The sequence below is a fragment of the Rhinoderma darwinii genome, chromosome 3 (genome assembly GCF_050947455.1).
Source record: "Rhinoderma darwinii isolate aRhiDar2 chromosome 3, aRhiDar2.hap1, whole genome shotgun sequence".
Lineage (NCBI taxonomy): Eukaryota > Metazoa > Chordata > Amphibia > Anura > Rhinodermatidae > Rhinoderma > Rhinoderma darwinii.
Genome location: NC_134689.1, coordinates 11,658,770 through 11,675,785, shown reverse-complemented (window position 1 = coordinate 11,675,785; position 17,016 = coordinate 11,658,770). Strand labels below are relative to the sequence as shown.

Genomic DNA, 17,016 nt, shown 5'->3' with positions numbered 1-17,016 from the left:
TGCATTGCGCTGTTCCTCTGTTATTCCTCCTGGAAATGTATGAATACATTGACAAGTGGATGCTACATTCTCCTGGTCAATGGGCATATCCCTAAACACTGACAATGTCCAATCAGTGTCGCAGTGTGGAGGGACACACTATTGACAAGGGGAATGGTATCGCACAGTTGTAAAGTTATTCATACATTTCCAGGAGGAATACCAGAGGCACGTCATAATCCAGAGTTCTAAGAAATTGTGCTCCAGAATTGTTATTTTATGGGGAATGCAAGTATTTACTGAAGCAGACAAGTCAGAAGAGCTGAGAAGCCCTCATAAAGTTTATGGCCATCTTTATTCCCCTCCCCCTACTTTACAGCAGCCTATACACCCAGTTTGGAGAGTTCCATTTATTCCTTACCTCTGTTCCTGATCCCGGCAGGAAATTCTTCACCGAGATCTTCCGTCCTAGAGCTGGGAATGGGGCATCTATGATGGCTCTCATGAACGGCTGCACCAGAGCTGGAGAGATGCCTCTTCTTTTCTCCACCTCGTCCAGGATCTGCAGGGATTGCCGAAGATCTTAGAAAATGCTATTTCCATACAATGTGAGCAGTAATAAATATATCATAACAGCACCAAAGTTATACTTAATACTCTGACCACTAGGGGCACTGTTCTGATGTCTAGAAATCCAAACCTAAGTAGCGATCGTACGGAACGCTGGTGAATTTAGGGGTATGATCACTTTTGCAAACATTTTTTTATTGCTCCAATGCATTAAACTTCAAATAGCCTTATTCAAAAATATCCTAACACTTGTCTATACAACTCCTATCCAGACCTATGTGTCTCTATGGTTACAGACTACAAATAAACCCTGTGTAGTCTGATCCTGCAGTCATGTGTTACGCCCCTTCTATTCACCCCCTCTTCTTGATAATCTAAGATGGGTGGAGCGAGTACGAATATATTTCAATTTTCACTAGAGTGGTTTCAACGGTGCTGCGCAAAAGTTGCAGTTAAACTAAGTCACACATAACAGCCTATATGGGGGGGGCGATGTTGCATGACTTGTGATAACACAATGTGCAGCGGATGTTGTCGTCTCACTTGGGCCTTTAATTTTAGTGTTGTAATAATCCTATCTATATCCCATTAAAAGTGTTGTATGAGATTAACAAAAGATGGCTGATTTATTCTAAAACTAGCGCCACACCTGTCCAGTGGTTTGGTGTAGCATTGCAGCTCAGCCCCATTCACTTCAATGGAGCGAAGCTGCAATACCAAAAATAACCTGTGGACAGGTGTGGCGCTGTTTCTTGAGGTAAGCAGCCCCAATTTTAGTTAGACCAAGACTCAATAACCCCAATTTATTGTACTCCACTGAGCATTACCTTGGAGAACAGATTAAAGCATCCCAGCCGACTTACGATACAGTAAACTTCAGGAAGACGCTTCCCTTTCCCACTAGGCTTTATAGAAAAAAAAATAATAAGATTAGATATAATTTCCTGCAGAGTATAAACGACGCTAAATGCATATATCTGTATTCTTATGCGATACATGTTAATAATAAAAAGTTATGCACATAAAAATATTATATTGAACAGTGCAGCGCATGTGACAGCCAGTAGGTGTCACTGCCATTGCCTGTGGGTTGTAAACTGAAAAAAAAAAAGACGACAAAAATTATTTTGTGTCACTAACATCAGTCTCAATGATTGGAAGTTGCAGTTATACTGAGCTGCATACAGGGGGCAGCCCTGGAAGCATGAATTAGCCACATTTCATGTGAAGAACGTTCCAGCAGTTCCTGTTGATCAGTTAGTCATTGTATAGCCCAGGCCTTAAAGGGTTTTCAGGTTTTATGTAAATAAGGCTGTATTGTAGGCTAAAAAGTTCTGCAACTTTCAAATATACTTTGTGTTTCTATCCTCTTTCAAAATCTCTGTTAGCTTTTAGTGAATGGAATCATGCGTGTTTACATCCAGAGGCTACGAAACCTTTACTGGTCATGTTCAACACACAAAGATGCACTAAGAGCTCTGATACACTGTAACGAACACTGCACGTGTGTTGGTTGGACATGATCGGGGCAAGTTTTCATCCTCTAAAATGTAATGAACGAAGGCTTGAATTCAATGACAGCAAGCAGAGGTTTTAAAATGGTAATGAATTCCATCAAAGATTAGTCGAAAGTTGCAGAACGAGGGCTAAACAGCCCTATCGTGTCGCCCAAGACCTGTTTTTCTGTTAGTTTTGATAAATAAGACCTAGCGCATGAGGTATTTTTGAAGTTTATTGTAATTTTAGGTGGAACAATTACCAGAAGTCTCCTGCAGTATCCGAAACGCCGACTGCCATCCTCACCGGTCAGCACAAAGGAGAAAGTCTCACTGCAAAGAACAGAAGTGAAGGTAAAGACAATTACAATACTCAGCTGAAAAAATCCTAAATATATCTTATAATCCCACTAATTAAAGGGGAACTCCAATAAAAAATAATTGGTTTCCCAGTAGTAATTATACATTAGGAAGGCGTTCACACTCTATAGTCAATCATTTTTGCAAGAGCAGTAATTGAGTCCCGTTCCGCTTAGCTCACAAAGGATGGTCTAGACTGGATGCAATTGTAACAAACCCTCAGTTGTGAGAAGTATAAGGCCCTATTCCCATTACGGTTATGGCCTACTTTTAATGTATACACCAGTAAAAGTTCCCGACGTGTACATTTAATGCAGGCTGTGACGGATACCGAACAGTGGCATCTGTCACCTATAGGGAATTTACTTTAATATTTCCGCCATTTATAGGCTCCCATGTTAAAAAGAACGTATTTACTGTTCGGTATACGTATGTTTACACTAATAAAGCCCTATGAAAACATTTAGAGTATACCTCCGCTTTTCTGGCGTACACGAGAAACGTATATATCACAAACATGATGTGTACAGGGCCTTGGGTTTGTATAGGTAATTTAGCCTCTGGGTGTAAACAAAAGTTCCCCATTCACTGACAGCAAGTTGCGATCTTGAAAATGTTGAGGAATTAATACAAAAGTATATTAGAAAGTTGCACAACTGTTCATTATACAACGTTTAAAGGGGTATTCCTAAAATCATAAATAAATCAGCTATCCACAGGATAGGTGATCATTTTCTGACCCCCCCCCCCTGCTGGTCCCGGATCCACAGATCCTCCTCATTGCAACCCCCTGCAGTGAGGAGAAGCTTAAATGGAACGGTGGTTGAGCATGCCCGCTGCTGTTCCTCCATTCACGGTCTGTGAGAATGACGGAAACAGCCGAGCGCTGTACTAGGCTGTTTCCGTCATTCCCGTAGACTTTGAATGGAGCAGCAGCGGGCATGCTGGACCGCCACGATTCAATATCGGGCAGCAAGGAGGGTCTCTGGGTTCGGGACTCCCATTCTCACAAAAAGGTGGGACCCGCATTGATGAGAAAATAATCACCAATCCGGTGAATAGGTGATAATTTTTGATTTTGGGAATACCCATTTAAAGGGATTATTCCCATCACATATTCTAATGACATGCCATTTATTTGTGACCTTCACCGATCCTGAGAATGAAGGGGCTGCAGCACTACTTTAGCGCTGCGGCCCTGTCACTGTTTTTCCCTGCACGTGGCGCTCTTGACCACTGGGAACGGCCGCACAGCTCTGTTACAGTGAACGTGCTGCAATTTATAATTTACATAAAACCCCTTTGAGGTCATTAATTTTATTACGCACCAACACTAATCATATTATGGACAGGAGACCCCATGTTACCTTTCGAACTGACTAACAGGAGTCCAGTCCTTGGCGTCAGGGAAGCAGAACTGAGGAATGGCTTTGAACTGGTCCCCGGCTTCTCTCATGAACTTGAACGATCTTTCCAACTGAAACAAAAATGAAAAGACGGAGCCGCCCGGCAGTCACGTCAGCGCCCATGTCAATAATCGAACCACAGCGCGCTGCTCTGTAATTAACGCTGTGCTAACCGCAGAAAAAAACATGGCTGCTTTCTTCAAAAACAGCGCCACACCTTTCAACAGGTTGTGTGTGGTATTGTCGCTCAGCCCCATTCATTGCAATGGGGCTGAGCTGCAATACCAGACACAACCCGTTGACAGGTGTGGCTCTAGTTAGGAAAAAATAAATCAGTCGTGTTTTTGTAATTCTAGACAGCCCCTTTAAATGGTTTCTCCACCTACATTTTTTATAAAAATGCAAGTGATACAAATAGAACAGCCTTGTCTGGGTACTGCCAAAATATCATGCCCCTTCTATACCCCCAGCTCGCTGGCAATTTGGCCTGGAGTTCTTTTCAGTTGTAGAAATGAGTAATCTAATCTGGTTGCTGCGGCATGCTGCCTGACAACTTCATAGAAATAGCGGTCGTTGATAGGCAGTTGTATCCCTAGCAACCAGACTGCCTTAAAGGAAATGTGTCTTTTTCTTTGTTTGACATATAAATAGGAGTTGCAGCTCAGATTTTACGACACAGAGCTCCAAATCCCCTGCGTAGACATCAAGTTAGAAATGCTGCATGCCTGCAGTCACCACTAGAGGGAGCTTACTGTATATGAATTTATACAGCTTGTTGTTTTCAGTAAGCTCCCCCTAGTGGTGGATATAGGCAAACAGAGTTGTATTATTTAACGTTCATTTTTCCACAGCAGAAAGCTGCACTGTAATTGGTTGCTATGGGCAACAAGACTAATTTTTCCTCCAGACAGCTTTGATAAATTAAGGGGATTGTGTAGGAACCACGTGAGCCAAGTAGACTGTACCTTGAGAGGGAACTGCTGGGTGATCTCGGCTACATAGACGGTTCCTGTTGGCTTCTTTTGGAGGGATACCACCACAAAATACTCAAACAGTTGCCGTTCCTGGTACTCGATGAGGTCGCGTTCCAGAGTATGATAGCGCGGCGTGAGGCTCATGCGGGATTTAACGTGCACTAGTCTCTCACTATGGGCTGAGGACAAAAGCGACAAACACGTGTCTACAACAAATCACTTCACACAACATTATAGGCCTCGTTTATCAAAACTGCCTAACCGTAAAACCCTTGTTGTCCATAGCAACCAATCGGAGCTCAGCTTTCATTTTTCCAGAGCAGTTTATGGAATGAAAGCGGAGCTCTGATTGGTTGCTATGGACAACAAGGAGAGTTTTACTGTAAGACAGCTTTTGTGAGGCCCATTATGTTTATCTTTACATTCAGTAAACCGGGATCGATGAAAAGATCATCGACCAATATCGGTAAAAAATACTGTAGGCCGTTTCCGTAACTCCCCTAGAAGTGAATGGAGAAAGCTGCACAAATATACGGGCACCTCTCCATTCATTCTCTGCCTGGTCGTGGCAGCAGCCGCCTCATCAGGCATGATGGGGGTCAGGGGACCCCCATTCTTGATATAGGTGCAGATCCCAAAGTTGGGCCTGTTTTCCTATAAGACATACTGCGGATATGCCATAAATGCCTGAGATGGGAATACCCCTTTAATTCAGCATGAATGAAACCGAATATATGACAGATTATCAAATATTCTGGATTATAGGACGACCATCAAAAAATATATAACAATAAAGTAAAAGGTTAGAGAGCTTTCCGGGAGAAAAGCTAAAATGTTAACACAAAATCTGGCGGATTATCATGCAGTGGTGGAAACAATAGCGGGATAATCACAATTTCTGCGTTACGGGATGGCAGATTCTAGGAATATCACGGTGCTATCACTTTGTTTCATAATTGGTTCTCTCTTCTCAGTCCTGCATTCCGGTGTACTAAACTATCAGAATTTCTGGATTATCAAACGCCGGATTAAAGGAATTTTACTATATAAAAGGTTTATACGAAGAATAAAATTTAGGCGCAATCCTACCTTTCAGCTTCTCCTCCGTGTCGCTGTCTGACTCGCTGTTGTCATCTGTGACTGAGAGAAAAAAGAGAAAGCAAATAGTTCTTAATTGAATAGTAATATACAATGCAGGCAGCCATATTGTAAATGTAGCGGTCACTGATGGTACGTGATATTACGTTACTGTATGCTCAGTCTAGTATATTAGAGGGGTGGTTTTATCACAAACAATCCCTTTAATCTGAAAGCCGCTGCAATGGGTCCGGATCCCAAGACCCCCGGCAAAAACTAATTTTGCTGGGGTAAATTGTGGCTTGCTGCTGGACTCTGCCATAGAGAGACGCCGCTCGTCAGTGACTCTCCCCTCCGGCTCATAGACAGGGTCCCGAGGGGTGAACCCCCCTCTATGATGTCCATATGTCCTTATAGGGCATTTGGACAGGATTTACCCCACTGGGACTACATCTTCAAGATTATATTACCTCTTCCCGAGTTGTTGTCTGCGGACTGTGACAGCCTCTTGACTCTCTTCTTACCCCGTCGGGCCTCGTAAATGGAATTAATTCTCATCACCAGCTGCAGAAGAAAAAATATGTAGAGCCTTTGAATATATTACATGATGAATTTGTATTATTCACATCTATACGTAAAGGGGTTGTTCAGTCAAAAGAAATGGATGGCCTATCCTCAGGATAGCCTATCAATAGCTGATCGGTAGGGTCCAACTACCGGCACCCCCACAGATCAGCTGTTTTGAAGGGGTCGGGCGCTCCTAAGAGCGCTGCTTCCGCTTCATTCCATATCTGCTCGTACTGTGAATCGCCGACACACTTGTAGCGGAGGTTCACAATATTATTGGCTCCTCCCATTGACGTGAACGGGAGAAGGCTGTAATACTTTGAACCGCAGTGGGAGCAGCGACAGTAATGAAGGGAACGCAGCGCTCGTATTTAAAACAGCTGATCGGCAGGGGTGGCGGGAGTTGGATCCCCACCGATCAGAAATCGATGGCCTATCCTGAAGACTGGAAGACTGAGGACTGGAAGACCCCTTTAAGAAAAAAATACAATGCAGTTAAAAGGGCTACATCGAAAGGGCTCCATAAGACTGTAATATGGCTGCACCCGGACACCCCCCCCCCCATGGTTTTACTAAACCGAATTTAAAAATCGCCATAGAACCTTATATTGATCTAAATTCAGTTCAGCAGAATTACAGGGGTCTGGCGTTGCGGCTGTATTCAGAATCAAGGGAGGTAGCAGTCGCACCCATGCCCACCCCAATGCCCCTCTGCCACATAACAAGACACCAGTATTATATACGGCGCATGGTAGGTGGGGGGCCCTATTACAGATTTTGCATTAGGACCCAGGAGCTTCAAGTTACACTTCTGTGAGGATCCCTAAAATGTGGCCTTATTATGGGTAAACGAAGGGTTAAAGGGGATATCCGAGTTGTGAATATTTTTTCCCCAAAAAGTTGCAAATGTGATAAAACAAAAAAAATAGGATTCAGTACTCACCTCTTCTTTCCAGTGCTGACTCTGAGCGCTTGTATACGAGGACCACCAGTGACCGCTGCAACCAATAAGAGGGCTCAGCGGCCACGTGCCATAATCATGCAATCGGAGCCATGATGCCAGGAATACAGGAATTGATTACTGAGCCCTCCGATTGGCGGCAGCGGTCACATGCTGGGCGGATAACCCCTGTAATGCATCTATATCATGGGACAGAGGCTCTTTAAAAGAAAACTCCCCCTTTAAATAAGATTCTACAGTTAAAAATAGACAAAACTATCGTAAAATCCTTTTGTTTATCTCGTACAGATTTTGGTAATTTCTTCTCTGTTCACATCCAAAGTTAAAGTGAAAAATCTGTTGGTTCTTTCCTGGAATCTGTATGCGGGAAGCTCCACCGCACTGTCAGACCGGGGACCTAAATACTGAGCTCTATCTATCTCACCAGCTCCCAGCATGCACTGCAATAACAACAACAGGAATCCAGCAGAATTTTCCGAATTATCTTTCTGTCTGAACGGAGAATAAAACTTCATATAGTTACATTTCCATACACTATAGTAGACAGTCCATAAATAGTTTTTTCTAATTAACACTAACTCCCAGGACTCAGCGTAGGGTCCCCTTTAAATATTTTTCCGAATGCCAGATTTGTCGTAGTTCATCCCGGTTTCGTCGCTCACCTTTGGGATTTTTCTCCTCCGTCGCCCATTCTGCTGGTCTCCCGTGCTGAAAAAATTATCGTCTGGACTACTCGGAGAGGACGGAGGGCTAAGTTTACTGGGGGAGGCCACGCCATCTCTCGCCAGCTTCCTGATGTCCAACAGTTTGAAACTACGACGTTCAGAGTTCTGCCTGAAGAAGGGCGACTTGTGATGAACCTAGCGGGACCAGACATAGAGGGGGGGGTGATAGAACTAGAACATGAAAAACGGCAGCCTTAAAGGGGCACTACACCCAAAGTCTAACTTATCTACATGTATTGTACAGATGAATGCAAGCTATTGTGCCCTGTTATCAGCCATTTTAGGCTAAAAAGGAGGCTGACTGTAGTGTTCTTCAATGGGATAAAAACTACCTGGCCCCCTGAGCAGAACTTTATGGTACCCCCTCCACCAAAAAAGATAAAAAAAAAAAAAAAAAAAAAAGAAGAATTCCCAGAAAAACGACATCTTTGAATTATCCTCTTCAGCCATTAATAAGCTATATCGTTTTTCTCAGAAAGTTGGGTGATAACCTAGATCTGTCACGTGTTGTCACACAGCTTTCCTAGACCCCTGAATGGCACGTGTCTAGTTACGCAGCAATATGGCGAGGTTACATCACTGCATAGCTAGGCACGTATCATTCAGAATCTGAGAAAGTTGGGTGACATCCCCAATGGGAACTTAGGTCTGTGTAAGAGTTTGACCACAGAGGTCAAGAAAAAAAAATTATTTAACATAATTATCTGAGATTAGAAAACAGGGTCTGCTGTTTTTTCCCGGAAACAGCGCCATTCTTGTCTATGTGTTGTATCTGGTATTGCAGCTCAGCCTAATTCACTTAAAAATAGAGATAAGCTGCAATACCAGACACAACCAAAAGGACAAGAGTGGCGCCGTTTCTGAAAAAAAAAAAAAAAAGCAACCCCTCAGAATCTCTACATGAGTACCGCTCCGTACCTTGTTCTGCGTTCCCGGAACGGACGATAACGTGGCAGGAACACTCTTCTTGCCTAGACTCCGGCTGTCAGTCTCAATGTCTTCATAGGGGTTTTCCTTTGATGGAGGATCTATGGAATAAAAAACAAAAACATACGGCGACATTTATTATGTGTATTGCAATCAGCCGATCAATCCTCCTGTTTACCAATCACGGATCCTCATTAAAAGAAATACATTTTCAGTTTATACAACCGAATTTTTTTGGTAAAAAGTGGCGTTTCGCATTGTGGTCATTAGGAAGTATTTCTGCAAGAAAGCGAATAATCCAAGAAGTGTTCAAAGTGGAAAAACTGCGTTACGACCGCTCGGTGACACATCAAGGTCTCGTGTATCTATGAATTAATCAAAGGCGACAACCAACAATTGCTCAAAGTGGAAAAATACTTCAAGAATGCAGCACCCGGTGACACGTCTGGATCTCTGGTCTTTAGTTCAAAGTGGACAACCCCTTTTAGAACTGTGCAAAGTGGACAACCCCTTTAAGAACTGTGCAAAGTGGACAACCCCTTTAAAAAATACACATTTCGGGAACATGGTGACATATGGATCACGTATCTTTAGGAATTATTGAAAGCGGACAACCCCTTAAAGAATTATTCAAAGAGACAACGCCTTTAAGAATTAAAGTGGACAGCCCCTTTAAGAATTATTGAAAGCGGACAACCCCTTTAAGATGTGTTAGAGTGGATAAACATTTTAAGGGTATGTTCACACGGCCTATTTACGGACGTAATTCGGGCGTTTTTGCCCCGAATTACGTCCGAAAATAGCGCCTCAATAGCGCTGACAAACATCTGCCCATTGAAAGCAATGGGCAGACGTTTGTCTGTTCACACGAGGCGTTTATTTACGCGCCGCTGTCAAATGACGGCGCGTAAATATACGCCCGCGTCAAAGAAGTGACCTGTCACTTCTTTGGCCGTAATTGGAGCCGTTATTCATTGACTCCAATGAATAGCAGCGCCAATTACGGCCGTAATGGACGCGGCGTTCAAGCGCCTGCTCATGCAGTTACGGCTGAAATTACGGGGATGTTTTCAGGCTGAAACATCCCCGTAATTTCAGCCGTAACGGACGCCCTCGTGTGAACATACCCTAAGAATACACATTGTGGCGACCTGGTGACACATCTGGTTCTTTAAGAATTAGTCAAGGTGGACAAACATTTTAAGAATAAGACAGCAGCCACCTGGTGACACATCTGGATCTCACACTGAATCAACGGCATGCACCGGACTCCTTATAGGACTGACGCCAGGAAATACAATTTGCATACCCATCAGGCAGGAGCTCCCAAGAAGGTGGAGAATATACGCCATTATTATTACATAGGGTTAGGTTGATAATTAGATTGTAAGCTCTGCTCTCACTTTTTTGACACCACGAAGCAGGATATAGTGCCGCTATAAGCGATTCCTGTGGACAATAAAATCACACAGTGGGGGAAGGGAACAGAAAATGATCCAGCAATGATATGTCGCGAGTCAGCCAGGCTGCTATATACAAACTCCCAACTTCATAGGACAATCGCACCCACCCGGAGGTCACGCTCTCAAATTAAAGAAACTTTTGTTTCCTTTTTCATACTTGGAGCTGAATGTTCGGTTTGTTATCTATCAGTATTAGAGCAGCGTGACACCTGAAGTTACAAGCAAAGAGAGTCAACAGGAAAGACACAGGTTGCAGCAGAGGGCAGCATGGTGAGGTCAGGAGGCAGCTGATAAAGGCCCTCATAAATTGTGAAACTACCCCAATAGTTTTGTAGCTTACCTTTCTTTCTCGCCATAGTGTATCTGATGCACAGGCTCGCCTGAATGTCACCTGATCAGGAAGTAAAAGCTCAACAGGTAGGGAAATCGTCGGGGAGGGCCAGGGGTTAATATTATTTGTAATGGAAGAAGGGGAGGGCTGTGGCTCTGGTCTGCATCCTGTTAGTACTTGGTTATGTAACCTGTGGCTTCCCATCTGTTGTTAGACAGCAGATTATTTACCCTAAACCATGACTGTCCCATGATAATGATAACAATGGGGGTCAGTGACTCCGAATGAACTCGCTGACCCGAATATTAGCATCTATCCGGGACGGGCGATTGTACAATTCTCAGGTGGCTGAACTGAATAAAATGTCATTGCATACGACTTATTAACCCAATATCGTAATATACAGACTACCCATGGTGTATCAGAAGCAAATAAATTATAAGGTGCATTATACTTATTATTTTTAATGCTGAAAATGACTGTTTTATACATTTTGTAGGCTACATAGTCACATGACACCAGTTGCGGTAAAATTATGGGATGACCCTGGTGTAACCTCAATGTTTCCCAATGCAAAAAAAATGTGCAAACGACCTTCTGATCGAACAAGTTGGATCTTTTTTTTACAGCAGTGGCACGGTCACTTGTGGCTTCTTTTTTTTTTATTTTACCACAGGGAAATATTGAGGTTTGCTTTACAGTAAACCCACACTTTTACCACGACAACAGTTGCGGTAAAATGACGGGATTACCCTGGTGCCACCTCAATGATTCCCTATGCAAAAAAATTGCACATGATCTTCTGATCGACCATGTTGGATTCTTTTACAGCAGTGGCACGGTCACTTGTGGCTTCTTTTTTTTTTTTTTTTTTTTTTTTTTTTACCACAGGGAAACATTGAAGTTTGCTTTACGGTAATCCCACACTTTTACCCATATAGTCGTACCCATGGCTCTGCCTTGTTTTGCCACTTTCCAATATACTTTGTCTATCAACTGCTCCACATTTCCAAAATGTCTGCTTGCTGTCAGTGAATTTTAACATTCTTATTTAAATTCAGGGGCTTAAAATCGTCCTGACCTAGTCCTGCGCACATAACTATACAGCTGATACTCTAGATATAATGATCTGTACACCTGTGTGAGCTGCAACTGGTCTCTGAATACTAAAAACTAATTCCATCCAACCCCAGCAAGCAGAGATCTAGAAATCAGTGAGAAATTGTAACGCAAAACATATTAGAAAGTTGCTGAGCTCGTCGTTCTACATAAAACCAGAAAAAAAATCCCCTTAACTTCTGCAAAATCGTAACCCGAGAGGTTCATAATGCTTATTATTGCGGATTTACTACACTTCCCCCTACACACACACGCGCCGGGATAGAAGAACATTTGAGTCAGCGCTAATGAGAACACAACAGGATGGATGTCTGAGATCTTCTGACTTCCAGCTCGAATAAATAACCATCTGGCCTTCTATGTTGTTGATGAACCACAAGTCCCAGCATGTCACATATTTGCTTGGTGTAATACACTGGGTTCACATATAGGGGGCACATTGCTCTGGAACCAGCAGCAGGATAAATCTGCACCAAATGTTCAGGATGCATGAAAATTAAATTTTTTTTAAGCATTATTTTTTTTAAAGAATTTCCCCCCTAAAATAATTTTTTTTTTTTTAGATATAAGGCCCGGAATTAAATGGTTTGTCACCCAGATGTCCACAAATCCTAAATGACATGTAAACATGCATGGTTATGCAACTTTATAGCCGCACTGCCTGTGTAGGTGTCAGTCTTCACTGCAATTCTGACATTGTATTCATGAAGAAATCTAAGGGTATGTTCAGACTGAAAATACAGCTGTGTAATCTCTCCTATAGGTATAGTGGATAATCGTCTGGAGAACAGGTTCCTGCAGGGCACGGACTTGAAAGGTGCAACTTAACAGGTAGAAGAATTTGTATAGTTCGGCAAGGTCAAAACAAAGAAATTCCTGTAATTCTACAAACAGTTCCCCGAGGCTGAGGATCCAGGGAATGGTCTGCTCAATGCCAGACTGAAGCGGTTATCAGGAAAGCATTAGGAAATTAATTGGTACCAGCTTTTTAAGTTTTTATTTTTAAACCAACCAGCATCTTAATCCAGATATAATTTTAAGACTAAGTTTGTAACCCATAGCACAAGAGCCCAGGAACGCCCCAGGATATGGCTGGCACTATTCTATAGACACTTCTATATTGCTCTATGGGCCCTTCTATGTGATTTTATAACTTCGTACAGTCTATACCACAGGGCGGGCACATAGAATGTCTGAGTAGTGTGGGCCCTTCTATGTGTGTATACTAATGTATAACACTACTACGTCACGGACACTACTCTATGAGCTCTGCTATGTGGTTGTACTAATGTATAACACTACTACGTCACCGACACTACTCTATGAGCTCTGCTATGTGGTTGTACTAATGTATAACACTACTATGTCGCAGACAATACTCCATGAGCTCTGCTATGTGGTTGTACTAATGTATAGACACTACTATGTCACCGACACTACTCCATGAGCTCTGATATGTGGCTATACTAATGTATAGACACTACTGTCACTGGCACTACTCTATGAGCTCTGCTATGTGGTTGTACTAATGTATAGAGACACTACTAGGTCACCGACACTACTCGATGAGCTCTGATATGTGGTTGTACTAATGTATAGAGATACTACTATGTCACCGACACTACTCGATGAGCTCTGCTATGTGTGTATACTAATGTATAGACACTACTACGTCACGGACACTACTCTATGAGCTCTGCTATGTGGTTGTACTAATGTATACACACCACTATGTCACTGGCACTACTCTATGAGCTCTGCTATGTGGTTGTGCTATCGTATAACTACCACATTGTTGTTGGCATTATTATTTGCACCATAGTAAATGGCTGTACCATTGTATAGACACTACCACGGTGTTGATACTACACTATGGGCGCCATGATGTGGCTGTATGGATGCTGCTACGTTGTCGGCTCTACTTTATGTGCCCTTCTATGAGACTATTATTTTATAGATACTACTACATAGTTGGCACTTTTCTGATATGTGATTGTGCGGCTGTATAGACCCTGCTATATTGCTACCACTACTTGATGGGCCCTGCCAGGCATGTGTTCAATCACACCTCCATATATATATATCTCATCTGACTCTAGACAAACCCGACTTTCTGGATGATGCGAACAAACATTTTTTTCTGACCTCCTTAAGGAAACCCATCACCCGAACAGCCCCTTAAACACCTTGTATGCCCACCAAAGTGGCACTTACTGTATATAAGGAGAAGGAAAATAGTACCACATCTGCGAATAGACTGTGTGTTCTCCTCATGTCTCCGTGGGCTTCCTCTGAGAACTAGTGGTATAATTATAAGGGATGTAGTGCCACCTGACGGAGCCCAATGGCCCCCATGCCGCATAAGGGGACACCAGCATAGTTGCCCTTGTGACATCTGGCCCCAGGGATGGCTGGCTTCCTGTGTCCTCACCCCTATAACGTGTATGTAGGAGATTAGATTTTTGGACCCTCCGTGGGCAGGGTCCAATATAAATGCATTCTATGTAGCGCGCCGCTGTATATGTTGGTGCTAAATAAAGAGGAGGTGACAGGGTGGACCGAGGCATTGAACCACACGCATGTCCACAAGGGCGATCTAAGAGCCCAATAAAATTCTTACCTATAAAGATAGGAGGCCTGGGGAACGTAGGTTTGGAGTTATATTCTGTTAGTTTTGTCTTTCTCAATTTCAACTTTACAGGTCAAGTACGCGGCTGCTCGTAAATACTCGGCCCATTGCATAAGACGGAAAGAGAAAAATACAAAGCTGGATTGGACTGATGCGAATATAAAAAACCTAAAAAGCCACGCCCTTATTTGTGTAAGCCACTCCTCTTTTGTGAAACTCCACCCTTTTGGGGTCTGCAAACCTTCACGAACCCGCCCATTAGGCCCACATAAAGCCTGCGTCCAATGGGTAGGTTATCAGTCCACTGTAGTTACATTATGGGGACCGTACATTGAGGGTCCATTTACATGAGAGGTTTTTGACTGCGCGGTCAAAACCTCTTAGCAAAACGCGTCAATTCGCAGTAAAACTAAATATGCGGTTTTCGGCCACGCCGTCAAAAACTTCTCATGTAAACGCACGCTTATGGACTCCATAGTGCAATAGGGATTGGTAGTGGTTTATTTTGGATATGGTCACAGATTGGTACGTATTTGGCCTTGAGTTATGGGTACAGGGTAGATATGGGTCCTGGTACCCAAAGCCGTGAGATCAAACAGACGCATGACTGATCGTTCATCCGATTGTACCTTTGCCTGTAGCAACCAATCACAGTGCAGCTTTAATTTCGGTTTAAAAAAATTTAAGCTGGGCTCCGATAGGTTGCTATGGGCAACAAGGCCAGTTTTTCTGTCAGACATTTTTGATAAATAGGACCGATAACTGGATGACGATTGAAGAAATACAGTCAAAATACCGTCAAACTGAAGTGTACTGCAAAATTAAAGGGGAAGTCCACTTTTAACAACCGTGACCCATCAGACTGGGCACCTGAAAATGTTACAAATTTCCCCTTGTAAGACAATATGGTCCCTGAGTGCAGGTCTCGTGAACCGTGGCCGAGCTGTGTACATAGAGGTCAATGATAAAGCTTGTACACGGACGCAGCTACATAAGCAAACACGGACACGTCTCCGAGATCTGCTCTCAGGATCCGAGTTGAGAGATCATACCCTGGTCGTTCAAAGTATACACTGTGCTGATAAAAAAATGCTTGTCCTTACCCAAGATGTCTTCATAGACGTTTTCCTCGGATAAAGTGCGAGTTAGGGCCAACTTGGTCTGTGCGTACCAGTCTACTCGGCCGTTCTCTGACGACTGCAGAAGATCTTCAAATTCATACGATTTCCTGATAGGGAGACAGAGATGTTAGGAGACGTGACACCCGATGAGGCGACAGCATAAATGAACCGCACGTCTTGCAGGAAGGACGAACGCGACAAGAAAAAGGAAGAAGACAAACAACTGGCACCAAATGATAGCGTTTTCAAGAAAATTGTGAGGGTTGTGGATTTAAAGGGACCTTGTCCAATCCATATAGATAGTAAAAGTCAAACCACAGTTTATCCCAATGATGAGATCCGACAGCTCTAAGTGAAACGTAGATGGTTTATTTTTAACCGACCCTTCAGTATATATCAGGAAATTGCTTAAGTAGCGATTCCTAATATAATGATATTCATAGACTCATTCCTGTGAACTCCAGACTTGTTAATCTTGGGGGGGGGGGGGACCTCTGTCAATACAAGGCCCCTCCATTGTTTACACAGGCACAGCCCGGAGAGTGACTGCGCTTGGTACTACAGCTCCGTCCCATTCACATGAAGTCCCAGGCACAGCCGCCCATACGGACGAGCCGCCGTGCCTGTGTAAACAATAAAGTGGATGCAGTTGCCCATAACAACCAGAGTGCTCCTTTCACTTTCAAAAGGGCATCTTAAATTTGAGAGCTAAAATCTAATTGGTTGCCATGGGCAACTGCTCCACTTGCCCATAACAACCAATTAGGTTGCTCCTTTCACTTTCAAAAGGGCCTCTTGAAAATGAGAGCTGGAATCGGATTGGTCGCCCTGGGCAAATTCTCCACTTGTTCTTTGCGCCAATTTAGATAAATCTCTTCTACAAGGCAGATTACGTGTGAAATTTTCTACCCTTACAATACCTTTCTAGGATCGTCAAATAACCCAATTTATTAAGATGAACTAAAGGAATTCATAAAGTCTAGAGATATTTCACAGTAGGAGTTGTGTAATTAACTAATAATCTATGAAAATAAATAAAATGGGTTTCCAGGATGTTGCATCGATGACTTATCCTTAGGAGAGGCCATCAGTGTCTGACAGGATGAAGTCCAACCCACCAGTCAGCAAAATGAAGGGGCCGTGGGGCGGCGCCTTCGCTATAGTACCTGGCTCCGCGACGTGTGGCTGTCTCTCGTACTGTAGCGCAGAAGCCACGCCGCTGCTCATTAGTGGGCGGGAATTTCGCCGCTGCCCCTTCCATCTGCAGATCAATGCAGGTCCCACGTGTGGGACCTACAACGATCATAATTT

The 17,016-nt window shown here is 43.3% G+C and overlaps 1 protein-coding gene and 1 long non-coding RNA gene across 4 annotated transcripts in view; one reads left to right on the top strand and one right to left on the bottom strand.

Moving 5' to 3' along the window:
• The window catches only part of DENND2A (DENN domain containing 2A), a 74,782-nt gene that overhangs the window by 12,491 nt on the left and 45,275 nt on the right, over positions 1-17,016 (bottom strand). For 2 of the 3 annotated variants that reach the window (XM_075855896.1, XM_075855895.1), the window contains exons 4-13: positions 15,688-15,812; positions 9,034-9,143; positions 8,053-8,250; positions 6,333-6,426; positions 5,875-5,925; positions 4,777-4,964; positions 3,773-3,882; positions 2,309-2,378; positions 1,377-1,454; positions 401-541 (exon numbers count right to left, since the gene is read on the bottom strand). In XM_075855896.1, the coding sequence (XP_075712011.1) occupies positions 401-541; positions 1,377-1,454; positions 2,309-2,378; positions 3,773-3,882; positions 4,777-4,964; positions 5,875-5,925; positions 6,333-6,426; positions 8,053-8,250; positions 9,034-9,143; positions 15,688-15,812 (1,165 nt within the window). Of the gene's footprint in view, positions 1-400; positions 542-1,376; positions 1,455-2,308; positions 2,379-3,772; positions 3,883-4,776; positions 4,965-5,874; positions 5,926-6,332; positions 6,427-8,052; positions 8,251-9,033; positions 9,144-10,845; positions 10,917-15,687; positions 15,813-17,016 lie in introns of those variants that run through there. The other variant, XM_075855897.1, reaches the window with a different exon arrangement.
• LOC142748715 (uncharacterized) lies at positions 10,705-12,773 on the top strand. Its single transcript, XR_012882291.1, has 3 exons — positions 10,705-10,775; positions 10,864-10,922; positions 12,719-12,773. It is a non-coding gene; the product is annotated as an uncharacterized LOC142748715 (long non-coding RNA).